Below are 19314 nucleotides of genomic sequence, written 5' to 3'. Positions count from 1 at the left end.
TAATGGCAAAGAACTTACAAAATCCCAGCAGGCATAACTATTTGTGCAAATACTAAAGGCTGGACAGCTGAAAGAGTAGCAGGGAGTCAGTGCTTCCAGAGCAGATCAAACCCTTGCTTTTCACCATATACTGTATGTGTGTGTTAAAATACAGTACTTACATTGACCCATGGATGTCGACTCTGGTTTTTGGGGTCAATTTTTAATCTAAATTTCTAGACTTATATATGAGTATATACAGTAGTTATCCTGGTTTTCAGACACAGTGCATGCTTAATCTGTTCTAAAATCCATTTGTTTGTCTTCTTGGCCCTCCATGGTATTCTCAGCACTCTTCTCCAGCAACTCAAATGAGTTGATTTTATCAGCTTTCTTGACTGTCCAATTCTCACATCCATACATGGTGATATATAGTACAATGGCTTGGACTATTCTCACTTTAGTATTCAGTTATATCCTTACACCTTACCATCCTATCCCGTTCCTTCACAGCAGTCCTTCCCATTCCTATTCTTCTAATTTCTTGACTATAGTCTCCATTTTGATCAATGTCATCTAATATATGAGAATTGCTTGACTATTTCAGTTCTCTCCTTATCTAGGATGAATTCTTGTAGCTCTTCCATGGTCACTTTAGTTTCTTTAATGTTCAGCATTAATTGAACCTTGGCACTTTCCTCCTTGACCTTCTTCAGTAGTTACTCCAGGTCTTTTGTTAGTTTCTGCTAGTAGTATTGTGTCATCTACATATCTAAAGTAGTTAATGTTTCTTCCTCCTAATCTTGACTCCTCCTGCCTCTGAGTCTAAAATGCTCTGCGTATGATATTTTCTGCATACAGGTTTAATAGATAGGATTATAGTATGCAGTCTTGCCTGACCCTTTTGGCAATTGGGAACCATTCTTTTTGTCCATATTCAGTTCCGATAGCTGCTTCTTGTCCCAAATACTGAATGCATGCACACACACTGCTAATAAAACAGCTGAGAGGACCACATTTCAGGTTGGTGTGAAGGCCTACAAAGAAAAGATTTAGACCTCAAACATATAACTGAGCTAAAAGTTTGACATCAGGAGTCCTGAAATAAAAGCACAATGAAGCATAAAAAGACCAATCCATTTTTGAAGTTCTTACATCCAATAATCTCTTCTTCCCACAATTATCTGCAAACCTCCTTGTGAGCAGACATGAAAACAAAAACAAAGCAGGACCATGTTGATCTGATCAAAGAAACTTTAGTAGGGCCAGAGCCTAATTTTGGTCACCAATGTCCTGCTGTGACCTGAAACTCTGACAAAATTTTGAGTGATTCATCAAGTGATTCCTTATATTCAGAACTGGGATCCCTGCTAAAGGCTTCCTTTTAATCTTCTGCACTTCACTTTAGAGAATTGCCACTTCAGGACTGAAGACTTCTCTTGTTTTGACATATATGCTGCTGGTGGTAGTTGCGTAGTAGTACAGGTCCCACAAAAACAAGTGAACAGACATGCAAACATGCTGCAACAATGAGAACCACAGTGGGGCCAGGAACTACAATATTCCTGTATTCTATAACTTGGTCTAGAGAAGGAGCCTCATGGAACCCTTAATTCTCACAAGAAAGAGGAAATTGATAATTCATGTTCATTTTAGTTCATATATGTGTTCCCCACACTGAGACTAGATTATGGAAAAATCACAGCCAAATGACACAAAGGATCATCTCAGCAGCCAAGATGCATCACAGCCCACCCTCTTTTACTAAGCATTGTAAACAGATTTACTGCTAATGAGGCAACCCTTTTAAAAAGCAATGTTGTTGTTTTTCTCCCTCTCACTGAGTAAGATAACACATCATAGCCTTTCCAGATTTCCATTTCCATTTATTTATTTATTTATTTTTAATCAATGCCACCATTTTACAACTGAGAAAGATACAGGTATCCATAAGGTGCCATCTCTACTTTGTTTCCTATAGGACGGATGACATAACTAAAGAACACAGCCAATATCCTCTTGAGTAATTGCCTCTCTGAAATCCACCTACATCTCTGTGCAGAGTAGTCAGGTGTTACTTTCAGAGACAGCTCAGACAAGGAAAGGATGAAAAACAGTCCTCCCTGACTTAGCCTATTTCTGAACATGTCACCTGTCAGATAAAATATCTTTTTTTAAAAAAGTTAAATACATTTATTTTTGGGGAGAAACAGTCCATTGTCAGAGAGTTCTCATTGTAAACAAATACCTCAGTAAGGACTAAGAAGAGTCAGGCTCTGAGTTGTAAGGCTCTTGCCTGAGATGTGGAAAAGACTTGCCCTTCCTATTTTTAAGTGCTGTTTCTTTTATTCAAGGAGGCAAATGGCAATGTCCGAATAGGACATCCTGTAAAAAAATTTTTTTTAAAACAACAACAACAATAATAACAACCACCACTGGGTCTTTTGTATAATTATAAAGAGAAAATGATTTTTAAAAGTTGGTGATTTCCCCACCCCGTGTTGCTTTTTTAAATAAAGTTTTACTTCTTGAAGAAAGGTCTATGAAGAAACAGCTTGTGGCCACCTGCTCTTCAGGACTTGTTGCAATGCAAGTGGTGCACAAAAAGGCTTGAAAAAATAATTGGTGCTTAATGGCAAATGCCAATATAACCTTTTAACCAGTTATCCAGCACTTTTGTCTTTACTGTCTTGCCTCCCATCCACCTCTCTGGAGGAAAAGCCTGCAGTGACACTAAAGAAGATAATCCACAACAGTTTTAAACTGAGCTAGAGTAATTTGCATTTTAGGCAAAAGCAGTCAGTCAACCTAGAAAGAATTACTACACACAGGAGACTGACTGTCACAAAGGATATTTGGCTAATTCACAGAATCAGTTCTCCAAAGTCACAGTTTAGGAGAGCTAAGGGCAGTTCCTCCCTCTTATATCTGTGAAAACCCTCTGCTTACAAGACTTAATGCAATTCAGTTCCTCAGTCTGACCAGAACACAAAATGTGAGAGAGGCAATTCAGATCAGCAAGCAAGGAAAGTGGAAATAACACACAGCTCCTAGACACTTGTGGTCAAGGCCTTTATGGACTTTAGAATCAAGAGGAAATATTGTTGCCTTCTACCTTCTCCAAACAAGTCCAGATGTTAATCCAAGAGTGCCTGCCTTCTAGGTTGCATTTTCTTAGCAGGAAATCAGGAATTTTAGGCTCTACACATGTACAAGTTACATAGCTCTCCTTTGGAAGCAAATTCTCCAAGATGGCTTGAGTTGGAGCATAGTAGCTCCTATCCCAGAGATAAGGTTTTAAACTACCATTCATACCCATCTCATATACATTCCCTTCCCTCACAAGTTCATATGCAAGCATTTATTTTTTAAAAAAATTAAAACACCCTTAAGAAAGTCCAATAAGAAGGTCATTGATGATATAGCCCACCCTGAAATGCTCCTTCTCCATCTGGACTCCATTCTATCTTCTGTGTGGGTTCAAACTTTTTGCTTTTTATAAAAAAAAATTTAAAAATATCCTATATAGGTGAGGAAGAACACTGAATATTTCAACTCCCCCACTGTAAATCATTGTTCCCTTGACACAAGGTAAATGTATTTTTTAAAACGTCCATCTATGGCAGCCTTTTCAAGTCATAAGAAAATTTCCTATCATGACTCAATCCAAAAATCCTCATTCCCCACAAGAAATTAACCCTTCATTTGCAGAGAAACAATATATCCATCCTTCTTATTTGCAGGAAACTAAATCCTTTCAGATATACCAGAATATAACTTCTGGAACATGCACCGATTCCCAGGGGCTCACAAAGAGCCAAAGTGGTTCCAAAGATATTACGGCTGCCTTGTTGCTCTTCACATGGTCCCGTGACTCCTAGAGCCCAATTCAAACCAGCCCATCTTTTCCTGTGTCAGATCCAGGTCCCGTAGTCTAATAATGACCTCCCCAAGGAGGATATTTTCCCAAAAGCCCTCTTCACTCAGAACGCTGAGATGCAGCTCCCGCTGGTGGAGATCTCCTTTAGGAATGCCATCATAGACAAGCTGCAAAAAAACAGAATATTTTGAGAGATAAGCATGCTTTCTCTGTTTCTCTTTACGGAATTAAACAGACAGCTGCTTAGAACAGCATGAGAAGGTCAGTGCGGTATTCTCAGGTCCCTAAAGCACAATGTCAGATACAGTGGTTTTGTTATCTTTTCCATTAGTATGTGTATATTAATACAAACAGGCCTAAATACTATTGCTATTCCCAAACAGAATACACCTATTAAATAAATGGAAACACCTGTGTAGGTTCCATTGATTGAATGGGTCTATTCTAGTTGACTAACATTAGATTTAGTCATGGTAATTTCTGTCCAGCATTTAAATCAGGCAGCATTTACATCTGGTAAGCCCTTTGTGGTAAAGTCAAGGGCTGCAGGAAAGTCCTGATCCTGCTTGCAACCACAGCACCTCACTTTAACACCTTTGCTTTAAAGTACCTTCTGTAGTGACCACTCCTACTATGATAAAAGTCCTATCACACTTTTAAATTAATACTTTTGAAAGGTTAAAATTTTTCCTAGGCTGCAATTCCATAGCAATTTCAAAGTTTTCAAGTGATTTAACATGGAATATTTGATAGCTGAGAGCCAGTATGGTGTAGTTGTTTGACTGTGACTCTGCAGACCAGGGTTCAAATCCTGACTCAGCCATGAAAACCCACTGGGTGACCTTGGGGAAGCCCCATTCTCTTAGCCTCAGAGGATGGCGATGGTAAATCCATTCTGAAGAAACTTGCCAAGAAAACACCTTGGTAGGTTTACCATAGGATTGTAGTAAATCAGAAACAACCTGAAGGCACACAACAACAATCTGTTAGTCACACTACTATCCTTTGAGAAAATGAAGGAAAGAGCAGTAAGTCAAACTCTCTTTGGATTTCTATAGTGGTTGGATCTTATTGCTGGAGAATTGTGCCTTTAAACATTTTCAAACTATTGTTTGACAACAACTGTTTTGCCCAAGTTTTAAAAGTTGGTGATTTTTCTTCCTGAGTCTTTTCCTTTGCCTTTAACAGTAGCCTGATATGAATTCAGCAGGTGAAGCCTTCCCCATGGCAGGAATAAATTCTTGATATATCAGGCTGAGATTAAAAGCACAGAAAGTAAGTTAAAGAAAGAAAGATAAGGCAACAACCATATTGCCATCAGTTTACGCATCTCCCTAGCAGTGGGCACCAGCTCACTCTACACTGAGCATCTGCCCAGGGTATTCATGTGACAACCAAGGGGGATTTCCTGTAGCCATTTTGCTTGGCCATCTCCTGTTTGAGAAAGCAATGGATCAGCTCAGATATGGCCAAAGATCCTCCTAAACACCAGGGATTCTTGTTATTAGCGGTTTGCTTGTGCATTAGTAACACAGGATACATTACATAAGTCACATCACTGGTTCAGCTAATTCAGCATAGTCTTAGCAAGGGTGGGAACTGTGTGGTCCCCTAGATGTTGTTAGAGTGCAGCCCCACAGCATTCCTCACCAACAGCTACTGTATGCTGCCTAGGGTTGCTTGAAGTCCAATAATATTTGTAGGACCACATAATTTCCACCTCTGGTTTGTATGATGATGATGATGATCATTGTCATCATCTCATCATTTTCCCAGTTTGGGTCTCAAAGCAGCTTACAAAACATTTAAAAAACATATAGATAAAAAAACCCACAAGATATAAATGTTAAAAAAGATTAAATGATCAAAAAGTTTAAAACCAGATTTAAAAACATTTATCTTTCAACATGTGCGCGTGCACACACACACACCAGAGCAAGTTAGCAAGACCCAACACTTTATTTTGGCGGGATAGGCCTTATATAGTCCATCATCAAACACCTGTCTAAACAGGTCAGTCTTTATTTGTCTGTGAAAAGAAAGTATGAAGGTTGCCAGCTAACTTCTCTGGGAAGGGAGTTTCAGGGCCTGGCAGAAATGGCTAGCTCATGTTTCTTTCCTAGTCCGACTTGGAGATGCATACAACAGAACCTGAGACCTTCTGCTTGCACAATATGTGTGCTCCACTTGATTACAGGCCATTCAGGAGTAGGCAGTTAACCAGCTGAGCTGCAGTTTCAATCATCCTTCACCACTAACTATGCTGATTAGGGTGGTTGGCAGCTGTAGTCCGGCAAACCTAAGAACGCTAAATGTTGCCCCTATTTACTGTAAGTCATTGCTTCTTTCATGGACCTCTCCAATGCACAAAGTAGGGAAAAGAAACCACAGAAGGTTGCAGTTTTAAGTGGACTGGACCATAGTTTGCATGAGTCAAGAATTTTATATAGGTCTCCAGCCATTGCTTACAAATGGGTTTTCTGCTACTTGTGTGCCTTCAAGTCACCTGTTGACTTATAGCAATCCCATGAATTTGATAGGGTTTTCTTAGGCAATACTCAGAAGTGGTTTTGTCAGTTCCTTCCTTTGAAATATAGCTGGAGATAAAGACATTAGTTGCCTATTAGCAAAGCAAATATCCACAAATTCTTTATCAATGGATTCAACTAACCATAGCTTGACAATATTGAAAACAAATCCAAAAGGAAACCTTGATTTTGTCTTTTTATATAAGGCACACCATTTTGCTCTCCACTGTATTTAATGGGACTAGAGCATCCTTGGAGTTTGGTCTCCATGGGAGGTCCTGGACCCAAATCCCACCATATACCAAAGGCCCACTGTATATACAGAACAAATAATGTAGGCACAAGTCCTTTGATCATATCTCCCTCACAGAAACCTTAACTTTTTTTTAAAATAATATTTATTTCAGTTTTTCCATACCGTATGAGAAAAAAAAAGGAAAAAAAATTACTTTTGAACTTAATACAGTTGTGTTTCTTCTGTAGGTTTATAATTCTGATCCTGTGAGGTGGCAAATTATATTTGTGAGTGCTACGTGAAAGCTTCTTTCACAGGTAAGGTCCATGAACAATATTATAACCTGAACAAACCAGGTGGTAATGTCTGAGCTCTGCTAATCCACAATTTTAATCCATTCCAGAATCTACCTTCCATGATTGTCCCAGTGGAAAATTGTAGCTCCACAGATATTGTTGGACTACAGCTCTCATCACCCTCCACAACTGGTTAAACAAAAGCCAAAGGGAGCTACTGTCCAAAAATATCTGGAAGCTGCAGGTTGCCCACTCCTGCTTTAGACACTGCAAGTCTGTCCTATGCCTCAGGCTGTCAAGGCAAACTATACAGGAGCATACCATTTCATTGTAGGTTGGGTTGCAAGTTTTTCGAGCAACTTTGGTTTTCCTCTTGGTAGTTTTCTGGGGGTCAGGCAGAAGGTAAATCTTAACATAAGGGTCAGGGTCACTGCCATCCTGAATAGGCTGCTGCAAGACACAAATGAAGCCAGTCACAGTCAGTTGTTTGCACCACACAAGATTGCAGAGATCTGAAAAAGTTTGGCTTGCAACTACTACTGAAAAATCCACAACTCAACACCTACCAGACCTCGGATGTGCATCACCATGATAAAGAGTTTGTTGTTCTTGTAGGAGACTGAAAGTTTCACCTCCCCACCCACTTTTCCAACAGGCTGAGACCATGCTGCATCTAGGAAAAAGAAACAGTGGCACTAGCATGGAGAACAAAGAAATTATAATGTCCAAAGCAGAGAGGATCCACCACCTCCCATACAGAGTTTTATCATACAGCAGAAAATGTTAACATTTATTTTTGTCTTTCATTTTAAATATTTATATAAATATTAGTTCCAACATCAGTATGACATAATGTCTTCCATCTTACTTTACTTCAATTTTAACCACGATTTTTGCTTTCTATTGCCTAGTACATAGCATATTTTGGTATCTCTCTCAGAACAGCACTCTAAACTTCAGGCCAGTTTCTCATAAATACAGTGACCACTGGATAAGCTTCTCTTAGGGGGAAGCAGTACATTTTGTTACACTGACCAGCACTTTTATTTTCAAAAATGGAGATTAAGATAGACTTCATCCAAAGTTGCCTGCACAGGAACATTTCCTTTCCATTCACAGTTCCCTCCCACTTCAGGATTTGTCATAGCAAAAGAACAACGAGGCAGATGTATTCTGCAGATATTTACCTGCAGGCTTTGGAACTGGACTGGTGCCTGAAGCAACTTCATCCCTTGGAAGTGGGTGGAAAAATGTATACACCAGGTCACACTACAAGAAAAAAAAAAATCACACACACAACATTAGGCCATATTTTTTCTCTTCTAGTACCAAGTTGCCACCTGATCAGCCAAAGAGAGTTTCATTGGGCATGCCTCAAATTTATGCTATTCACACAGAACAATTAACTCATATAATCAGTTAATTAATTTTGAGGCGTTTATTACCTGCACTGTTATGTTCCTCAATTACACACTAACATGAAGGTTAGACTTGTTATCCCTATTATATATTGATAAGATAATTCAAGATACTTAACAGGTAATCCAGTCTGCCTAGCAATGTTTCAATCCTAGAATACATTCCTGATATAGCTACCCCAAATGTAGTCTTCCATACTTAAGAGCCATTATAATCTTTGGCTGGTACATTAGTTGTCACATACACACACAGAGGGAGCGGGAAGGTAAATCCTCTTCAGTGTCCTCCAGCAGTTGTTTCAGAATATTCCTGGTTGTACAGCTAGACAAGGAATGGCTTGGGACTGTGATACTTGATGGAGCACCTCAAGAGAATTGAAGTCTAATTGTCTGGGAATTGAGGTCTATTGGAGGGGCCCTCCTCTTCATCCCACCAGTAGGGATAATACATTGTGGGAAGATTTGGAGAGGACCTTCTCTGTAGTGGCACCCTGTTTGTAGTGAATGCCCTCTCCTTGAAGGCCTGACCAGTGCCAAAGTGGTATTATTTTGCCCAACAAGATTTTTTATTGAAGTCTTTGGGCCTAATTGATCTTATTGAATTTGCTCATGAGCTTAACACTATTTTAAATTGTTGTAACTGGTTTTGAGCTGATAAATGATTTGAGTATATTTTTAGTCTTCTAAAAATTTTGTTACTTGTTTTAAACTGATTTTATTGTAAGCTACCCTGAAATCTTTGGCTATAGGGTGGGGTATAATTTTTTAAAGTAAATAATAGAGAAGGAAGGAAGGAAGAAATGCTATTTAAATTTACATTGTTGTTGTTGCTGTTGTGTGCCTTCAAGGGCACTGGGTTTTCTTGGCAGAATTTGTTGAGAAAGGATTTGCCCTTGCCTTCCTCTGAGGGAGTGTGACTTGCTCAAGGTCATCCAGTAGGTTTCCATGGCTAAGTGGAACTTGAATCTTGGTCTCCCAGTGTCTTAGTCCAACACTCAAACCAATCCACCATGCTGGCTCTTTCCAAATGCATTAACCAAGCTTGCTAAAGCAGAATGTCAAAAGTATTTGTAGAAAATCCCAGGGCTGCCTGTACCTGAGATTTAGACAGCAACTTTGGTGAAACTACTTCACACTAGAGCCTCTGTCTACAAACTGGCCATCTTGCTAATGTTACCTCCTTTCCTCAACCTTACCTCAGCCACCTCAGGGGCTGCACGGATCAGATGCCAAATGTAACCATTCAGCTCCTCTTTCCTCTTCTCAGCCACTGCCTCTCCTCGTGAGCGTCCAATTACAAACCTGCTAGGAAAGCTGGGAAATAGCAAAAAGAAGGAGACCTTTAATAACTGATTCTATATATCAAGAAAAGTAACACTGAAGTGAAGCAGCAGGATCCTCAAACATCCTTGCTCTCCACAACAAAAATCTTGCACAATTTAATTTTTAAAAATTTATTCATATTACATTGTAGCGGAGCAGCTCTGTCTGTTTTGAGGCAAAATTTTCAGTTAACTTTGCATCGTGTTGAACACACACACACAATAGTCAGCTGATCATGGTTTATGATTGCACATAATTTGGAGCTATCTCTTTATAGTGCCTTGTAGAAGTAATCCACATTTCTTTTCCACATTTTATCGGGTTACAACTGGGAATTAAAATGGATCTAACTGGGACTATTATCACTGGATTGACACAAGATACTCAACACTGTGAAGGCACACAATATTTTAATTGTGATACATAAGTAAAAAATTTTAAACTGTTGTTAAGTCATCCAGTAATGTAGGCATAAAGTCACCTATTGCTTCATTTTCACTTAAAGGTATTTAAAAGTATTTTATCGCTGTGCTGGCTGTGTGCCGTAATAAATGATATGATCCATCAAAACTCACTGACCAGGTAAGGGGAGTATTAGCCAAAGAAAGGCCAATGGTAATTCTGAAGGAGCCGAAGAGATCTCCACCTCAGATGCATCTGTTTTTATATTACGTTTTGTATCTAGCAGTTTTAATTTACTATGTTGCTGTTGCTATGTGCCTTCAAGTCGTTTCCGACTTATGGCGACCCTAAGGCATTTGCCTATCATCGGGTTTTCTTGGCAAGTTTCTTCAGAGGAGATTTGCCATTGCCATCCTCTGAGGCTGAGAATATAACTTGCCAAAGGTCACCCAGTAGGTTTCCATGGGATTCGAATCCTGGTCTCCCAGTGTCCTAGTCCAATGCTCAAACCACTATGCCATACTGGCTCTCTACTATACTGTACTGTACTGTACAGTACTATACTATACTATAAAAGTAATTTACTATACACTTCTGGAAAATATCTGATGCAGAGTATTTCATTTATAAGTAACATAAATGTTTTATATAATGTAACTGGAAATTTCTGACAATGTTTTTATTGTAAATTGTATGTTGTTGGATTGTAAAATCCACCATTGTAACCCGCCTTGATTTCTGGAAAGGCGGGCTAGAAATAAAGCTTTTATTATTTATTTATTAAACAAACAAACCAATATGGACCACGCAGCTGTGCTAACAAGTCTAGACTGCTCATTAAAATGTTGTTTCTGTGAAGGCTGAACTATAAAAGACTTGCCTTGGGACTTTTTATATCCTACATTCTCCCGGCATCTACTATTTAGACACACACCACCACTAACCTCAGGTTAATAAAACATCAGATCCAAATCTAAATCCATTTTTAATCACCAAACCAACAGAAGACTTAAACAAGGTGCTTAATATATTTCTAAAAGACCCTTTTCCTTATGATGAATAGTGTAAATCAAGAACAAACAAACCCTGGCCTGACTATATAATGCAGGGATGGACAAATATGGGTTACATGTGCACCCACAGTGGGCAGCTATACCAACAAATCAACTGAACATCTGATACAGGAGAAATGTACATATCAAATTCAGGGGTATGTATTTGCCAGGTGTTTGGAGAAGACTAGGGAATTGCAAAAAGCTCCTGGGCTGCTCATCAGATGTGTGAGCAAATTTCCCAAGTGGAAAATCTTCTGTTGTTACAGAAGAATGGGGAGCATGACCAAATGTCCAGGAAATAGATGTTTACAGGTATATATTAATATTTTCACCTAGTGATATCCCAATTATTACTGACAGTATATAGTACACCATGAACAGAAAGGGAGCTTGTAAGCCAAAAAAAGCTAACCTGGGAAGATGTGAGGAGGGGAAAATCAGTCGCATCTTGTTGTGCAGCTCTTGGAACTCCTCAAAGGTGCGCTGGATATAAGAGGCCTCAGAGGGATTCTCTCGTTTCACCTTCACAATGTATATCTGCAAGCCAGGGAAGAAAGTTTGCCTTATGGTTGTTTCTACATCTTTGATGCTGCTCCATGAGTGATATAAGATGCCCTTGCTTGGAACCCCACTTCTATGATAATTTCATGCTTCCTCAACTCTGCATCCTCCCCACTTGCCCTCCTAATTTTTGATGGTCATCAAAAGGACTCACATAGCCCTTGCTGGGATTGAAGATCTTTTCATGGCGGCAGAGGAAGACATCAAGGATCCGGCTAGATGTCTTGATAGTATGCACACGAGGGGCAAATGAAAGTGTTGGCCGGGTGTCTGAGGCTGTGAATTTCATCTGTGCCAGATTGTGAATGAAGAAATTGAGTTTTGTGGCTACGCTGCCCAGGCTGGACTCTATCAATCTGCAGCAAGAGATAAAACATCTAGGCTGTATGTAGACTCATAACAAAGTTATTGTTCTGCTCCAAGATTTTCAGAGTCCATGGGAGACCTCTTGCGGAAGACCACGGCACACTTCTGTTTTCCTATTTCTCTGTCGATGCAGCTTGGGACAGAGCAGATTGGGGAGCCCCCTGCGAAGGGAGGAACTGGGCATGCCTGGTTGTTGCCGACTAATCTCAGCTCAGGGAATACTGTTAAGGGAGGCCCACAGGGAAGAAAGGATAAAACATGCGGTTTTGTCTCAGGCAGATTCTCTGAGAGATAGGGAAAAGCTGTAATAGAGACAGGACAATCATCCAAAGGGGAAAAAATGAATAGGGTTTGGGGAAGCTGCAAAAGTTTAAATATTCAGTGGTTGATGTATTATCTAAATGTGTCTTAATAAACTTCTACTTGTTTATTGTCTTTTTACAACTGTGTCTGGTTGTTCCTATTAAGTTTGATACAGTTGGGTCACCTTTATCTCAGTGAACTCACAGCACAACACATCCACTGGGTCACAAATAGATCACTTTAAGGCCAAGGACCAAATCCAAGAAGGGGTCTTGAGAGGCAAAGTGAGAGACAGATGCTCAAGGGTTTTGAACTATGGAGCCAGCCTGAAGAAGGGATCCATCATACCTTCATTTCCATTTCCATACGTTAGATTGAAGACTACTATCTCTCTCACCTGGTGAAATAGGTGGTGGCATCTGCCTCAGAGTCTTGTGGTCTCAGAGCATCATAGACATACTTTAGGTCCTCAAGGTCAGAGAGCTCAGGGATCCCACAGGACAGCATCTGGATACCAAAGAAGGCCACAAATCAGGACCCAAAGACAAAAGAAATATGAAGACCTTGAACTTGGGCTGTGGCCAATCCACAATTCTGACATTGTCACATGTAGTCTGATTCCCTGAGAATCCTGGTTTTCCTTTAAAGCAAGACAAACACCTAAAATACGTGATTATAATGAACAGTGTTTGCAAGAGTCTCCAGAACCAACAGCCCTCTCCAGGTCTTTGGGAAACAATAGCTGTAGATGAGGTTCCATGCTTGTCCTTCATTAAGTTCTTTGCTTGAACATTTCCTCAGCAGCTTATTTAATATATGGGGGCCTGTTACAGACCGCCCAAAAGGGGCAGTCTTGGGCCACTGCTGTTTGCTCCATGAGGGAGCCGCAGCAGCCAAACCACGCGACTCCCTCACGGAGCAAAAAAGGAGCGCGCAAATCGCGCTCCTTCCAGAAACCCGGAAGAGACGTGGCACTCACGGCGTCTCTTCTGGGTTTGGACGTGCGGACGCAGAGCGTCCGCTACGTCAAGATGGCGGTGCCCATCTGTATAGGGCGCCGCTATCTTGACGTATTGGTTACGCGCGAGGGGCAAGGCGTGTCTGGAAGCGCCGCCCCTCACGCATAATCGCGGAGCGAGCACGGCTCCTCTTAGGCCCGTCTGTAACGCGCCATAGTCATTTAATAAAACTGTTTGCAACAAGTAGATACTTTTGTTTTCACCATGAACTGTCAATGTCATGCATACATGCTAACAAGAATAGTTGAGAATCACCTTCCAGGAATCTGAAGCCCATAGGAAAATCCCATGGCTGATTTGCTATGAAGTACTCTACAATGCATGCAGTGCCAATCATGTGGCTGTCATTTCACTGAAAGCATGGCACTTGTCTTTTTCAAAGCTATGCGGGTGGCGGCAGCTAGTATTCAGAGTAATCGGTATTCAAGCCTTGCTGCAGCTACACTTTCTCTCTCATCTGCATTAGCATCATTTTCTTTTGCTAGACTAGGATGCAGAGGATGTGCAAAGAAAATTGCAGGACAGCCAGGAGCAGGTGGGGGTGACTCAGGTGAAGACTGCTTGCCTTAGAGGGCCCTAACAGACAGGCCAAAATAAAGCTGCTTCGGGTCACTTTGGAGGTATGCTTTTTAAATGACACATGCATCTTAAGAAGCCAGAAGTTGTGCCCAAGCCAGAAGTTGCTTCCTTAGGACAGGAGCGTGGCTTTGGTGTGGCTTTCAGACTCTTAGGACCATTTGCATCATTTAAACAGCACACCTCCAAAGTGCCTTGAAGCAGCTTTATTTGGGCCTGTCTGTTTGAGCCCTTAGTCTTCTCCACCAAACTTGTAGACCTAATAGTCTGCAAAACAGGCTGAAGCAGTCATGAGGCTCTCCTGCTGGCTGAATTGTAGAGATCTTATTTCTATTTCTGATTTGAAAAAAAAGAAGGTCTAAACTATGTATGGTCAAAACAGAAGCAGCCCCTCATGGATTTTTTGGCAGCCCTTGGTCACTTTCATCCTCCAATGTCCTTTTCCACACAAACAAAAATATTTCCCTAGAACATCAACCTCTGGTCCTAGAAGCTTCCAGAAGCAGCAATTTTGCACTGAAATAAAGCATAGGTGCTGCCCACCTTATTTTGCCCCCCCAAGCCCCAAAGTTAAACCAGATGTGGATATACATTCACTTCCAGTTTTAAATTTTGTCCTTGTTCTTGTTTTGGTTCCTTCCCTATTTGTGAGGCTGATCTTAGTCCGAGACCTCCACAACCCACCCACATTAGGTCTAAACAGAGAGATTAACTCAAAAGGGATGACTCACAAGGGATACAGAGAAATAGGGAGCACTTTATCATGGAGGAAAACAAAGAATGCAATTCTTTATTCCTCAGGACAAGTCTATAGTCTCTCTCTTTCTCTCAATCTCTTTTCTTCTTTCTGCTCCCTCCCCCAACCTGAGCTCAAAGATGATGATGACGACAATATTTACTTGTATCCTGCTCTTTTCCCAGAACTGGGTCTCAGAGTGGCTTCACAGGAGTTATTATGTCCTGGCCAGATAAGATACAATACCACTAGAGCATGACCAACAGGGAAATAGGTTGTGGGTTACTCACCAGGCCCAGAAGATTGATGAAGAGGTGAGTATGCTTGCGGATCAGGTTGTAAGCCTGGCAACAGAGATCAACAAAATCATGGAAGCGACTGGAGGGCTTATCCCCACCATTGATGACATAAGCCATGTCTGATGTGAAGACAAACGGGGCTCGATCCCTGTGTGGAAAATTTATCACTCTATGGTTATCTTAAAAACCAAAATGTCACTATGCTTATTCTCAAACATATTTCAGACCACGTACAGAACAACAACTCATGTCAGGCCCCTATTATTCTGAAAGAACATAAAAACTGTATCCCTTGTAATTAAAGCTGTATGCTTGTGTAATAATAGAAAAAAAATCTTGAAACATTTGATAACAAATTAGATTTTTAAAAAATCACATAGCATATTAAAATGTTTCGCATTTCAAAATCGACAAGTGAGAGCAAAGTTGTCAAATTCAGAGATCACTCCCAGAACTCCAGTATGTACTGGCTGACAAGGAATTAAGATGGGGCAAAAAAAAAAAAATCATCTCTGGAGATAAGACAGGCTCTCTACCCGTGTGTGTGTGTGTGTGTGTGTGTGTGTGTGTGACTGCTATCTGTCCAGAAGCTCCCAGTTATAGCTATGGAAAGCTCTATAGATATAAATGTTCCACCAACAGTGGTAAACCTGTAATGGGGTGCTCCAGGGACACCAGGACCTGGCCCCACACCTATTGCAGCCTTTGGTGTTGTGTGTGTTCAAGTCATTTCCAACTTTTAATGACTTTAAGGTGAACCTATCATGGGGTTTTCTTGACAGGATTTTTCAAAGGGAGTTTGCTTTTACCTTCCCCTAAGGCTAAGAGAATGTGACTTGCTTAAGGTCACCCTGTGAATTTTCATGGCTATGTGGGTATTCAAACCCTGGTCTCAAGAGTCATAGTCCAATGCTCAAGCCACTCCCAACCTTAAGCTGGTATAAGCATTTCCCCTCCTTTTCAATCAACTGGAAGGACAATAAAAATCCACCCTGCCTCTGCTGACCTCCCAGTCCCAGTTAGAATTGTACTGTTAGTCCCTAAACAGAGCGCACGTAAGGTCGTGTTTTTTGTTTTGTGCCTTCATGTTGTTTCTGACTTATGGCAACTCAAAGGAAACCCTTGAGTATTCTTCACAAGCTTTGTTCAGACTATGTTTGCCATTGCCCTCCTCTGAGGCTGACAGAATATGACTTAGTGGATCTCCATGGCTGAGCAGATTTGAACCCTAGTCTTCTCCGTCCCCCAACCCTAGTCTTCCAAATTCCCAGTCCATCGCTCAAACCCCTATATCACATTGGCTTGTAAAGTCTAGTATTGGATACAAATTCAAAATGCATGCACCATAATTATTAAACAGTTCTTGCTAGAGGAACTTGCTTTAGTACAAAAGGGTGTAAAATCAAGTGTTGTTGGGTTGCAACTGCAAAAAACTCATAGACTCATAGAATCATAGAGTTGTACCCGGCATAGACGAAGGTGAAGAATTCTGGTTACTGGAGAGCAGTGTAATTCCCACCAGAAGCTCAAAAAAAGCTTCAGGCAAACAGGGCCTTTACCAGCAGCCAAAACTCTCCTCAAATGAATCAGTTTCATCATTGGGCAATAAAATGGATTGGAGGTTTTTCAGTATTTTCAAAAAAGGGTGTACTCTTAATTGTACAATGGTCAGTTTTACAGTTCTGAACTAGAACTGTTTTTTTTAATGTACATATTTCTGTTCCCTCTTTGCTACAGTTTATTCTACTTTAATGGGATGTTAATTATTTTTGAAAACATTAGGTCCTTCCATTTGCTGGATATTTTGACATAAAATGTAGGAAGGAAAACAATATAATTGATAAGCCTAATCACTTAATTAAATCTTTAAACACTATCAAATTATTTTGTATTCACTGCTGCTTTTACTAAGCTCAATTAGTAATTACCCAAGGGGACAAATTACTCAAGGGCACCTTTGTGAGCACCAACTAGAGTTATGCACACGAGCATTCCTAATTTGGTTTTTCATTTAGTGTTAAGGCTAGGATCCAACAGTGGATCTGTGTAGACATAACAGGAGAAATTCAGCAGATTCAGGAGAAGGAAGACACTACTCCACATTGAATACTGTGTACTCTATCCCCAAACTGGCCCTAACAAGAGAATAGCAGTGTTCTGGGGAAGGAAGTTCCATCGCAACTTCCAGCACAAGGTTTGATTTAGGCTTGTGGTGGGCAACCGCAGAGCAGACCAAGACATTTGCTCCTTCCACATCAGCCCTCGGCTCTCCTACCAGCTCCTCCCCGAAAAAAATGGCAAATCATGCCCTAAGAGGCCTCCGAGTGATGCCACTTACCATTCAAATGCACCCTTGTGGCCTCTTTTAGGCAAAAGAACAAGAACAAGAAACCAGCAGCAGTTACCTCTACTTTTAGATGCTGGGGGGGGGGAGAGATACTAAGGTGATAAATTATACTTCTCAAGGCTTCAGAAGATGTGCCCTGTCATTTTTCAGGCAATATTTTTTCCTGCAGTTTAGGGATATTTTGGATCAGGAGAAGTACAACTGCAGGAAGCCTAGAGGTTGGCCTTTGACTGCCCCTTTCAGACCTTAGTTTCTAAAGGTTACTTTCTTTTAATCTCACCTTTCTTTCATTTTAACTTTAATTACTGCCATACAAGAGTTTTATTTTCATCTCCCTTCTTATTTTTCATGGGCTTCACTGGAGACCCAGCATGTTGTTGCTACTACTTGGTTCTTTTCTCCATCCAGTCATTATGACCTTGTCAGGTGCTGTACTACAAATATGCCCTATTTTATAGGCCATAATCTTTGGGAAAGCATTCATCCTATAATCTTTCCACTTGGTTTAAATGGGACATACAGTGGCTTGTAATTATTCTGAACATGCCATGAAAAGGACAAGCCTTTCTCCCATCACTCCATAGTATCAGACCCCATACATCTCAAAATGGACAATGTGATTGTTGAAGACTCCTTAAAGACACTGATATATATTTTCTTGATGTTGGCTTTCCTTACAACTGGAAATCAGACATATGTGTCTTGCCAGTTTAATAGTTAATGTATAAGAAACTAAAATCACATGTCCCACATTAGATCCTCAGCTTCATTTAATTTCACAATGATCTTACAGTAAAATCAATGTGGGCACTTTTCTTGAGTATCACATTTGTATCTGAAGCTGATGCATGGCCCTTGTGCCAACAATCTTGTCAATCATGCACATACAGGCTCTTTAGTTTGCTCACCTCTTGATGTTGCCAAACATCTGGGCATGGCCCAAAAATCTGCCAAAGTCAATGTGGAACATGTGTCCAGTGGTCTTGAGCATAATATTGTCATTGTGCCGGTCACAGATTCCTAGTACATAAGTGGCTACACAGCAGCCTGCACAGGAGTAGATAAAGTTCTCTACTGCCTGCAGAATGAAGACAAATGTCAGAACAGCCAAGTAAAAAGAATTAGGAAGCAATAAAGTCAGGCATGGTGCAGTAGAGGAAAAGCTGGAAAATATTTGTTGTAAACTGTTTTGAGAAACTGTCAAATATGGAAGACAGAACAGAATCATCATCATCACCATAAAGAAAAAAATACATTTACATACAAATACACACTCAAGTCCCTGGAATGGCAAAAAATATCATAAAAGTACATTGAAATAACCTACAATTAACATTCCCCATGAACATCTTAGTCCTTCTGCCACAGGATTGCTTTGAAACCAGATTTGGGAGCCAAGCTTTTAAAACTGAACATTGTGCTTCCAGTCTTTGTTTTTGTGTGCCTACAAGTCATTTCTGACAAAGAGCAACCCTACAGTGAAACTATCATGTGGTTTTCTTGGCAAGATTTGTTCAGAGGGGGTTTGCCATTGCCATTCTCTGAGGCTGAGAGCATATGACTTGTCCAAGATTACAAAAGGATACTTTTAAAGGTTGAATTGCTTGCTTGCTGGGCGATTTATGGTATGTTCTGGCTTATTCATTTTGTCTTGCTTACAAAATAGATTTTCAGTTTTGATTTTCAGTGATCCTCCTTGTGCCCAAAAAATTAAAATGGAGCTACAGTCATAAATACAGCCAAGTTGGCCTCTTCTCCCCAGTCCAGCATTTTGCTAAATAAACAAAAAAAAAAATATTCCGGCTGGAAGTAATGCCAGGGGAACAACCCCAAATCCAGTTCTCAGTGCTTCCAGTCTGCTTTTGTAATTACTAAAATAGTTAAATGCAGAATATGCTGGTTTTTACGTAAGCAGAATGTGTGTACTGACAGTTAACTACATTTTTGAGAGTATGCTTTTGTAGACTTGAGTCTACTTACTCAGCCTCAAG

The 19314-nt window shown here is 40.4% G+C and overlaps 1 protein-coding gene across 2 annotated transcripts in view; it reads right to left on the bottom strand.

Annotated features, from left to right (window-relative positions):
* The window catches only part of PIK3C2B (phosphatidylinositol-4-phosphate 3-kinase catalytic subunit type 2 beta), a 132219-nt gene continuing 112905 nt past the window's right edge, over window positions 1–19314 (bottom strand). The window contains exons 24-33 of one of the 2 annotated variants that reach the window (XM_042464570.1): window positions 18232–18401; window positions 14968–15124; window positions 12744–12853; window positions 11832–12033; window positions 11529–11653; window positions 9533–9650; window positions 8106–8187; window positions 7485–7591; window positions 7240–7368; window positions 1–4026 (exon numbers count right to left, since the gene is read on the bottom strand). In XM_042464570.1, the coding sequence (XP_042320504.1) occupies window positions 3838–4026; window positions 7240–7368; window positions 7485–7591; window positions 8106–8187; window positions 9533–9650; window positions 11529–11653; window positions 11832–12033; window positions 12744–12853; window positions 14968–15124; window positions 18232–18401 (1389 nt within the window). In that variant the 3' untranslated portion in view covers window positions 1–3837. The remainder of the gene's footprint in view (window positions 4027–7239; window positions 7369–7484; window positions 7592–8105; window positions 8188–9532; window positions 9651–11528; window positions 11654–11831; window positions 12034–12743; window positions 12854–14967; window positions 15125–18231; window positions 18402–19314) is intronic. The other variant, XM_042464571.1, reaches the window with a different exon arrangement.

The sequence above is a fragment of the Sceloporus undulatus genome, chromosome 4 (genome assembly GCF_019175285.1).
Source record: "Sceloporus undulatus isolate JIND9_A2432 ecotype Alabama chromosome 4, SceUnd_v1.1, whole genome shotgun sequence".
In the NCBI taxonomy this organism is placed as follows: Eukaryota; Metazoa; Chordata; class Lepidosauria; order Squamata; family Phrynosomatidae; genus Sceloporus; species Sceloporus undulatus.
The sequence above is the reverse complement of the archived record's forward strand: the minus strand, read 5'-3'. Positions and strand labels throughout refer to the sequence as shown.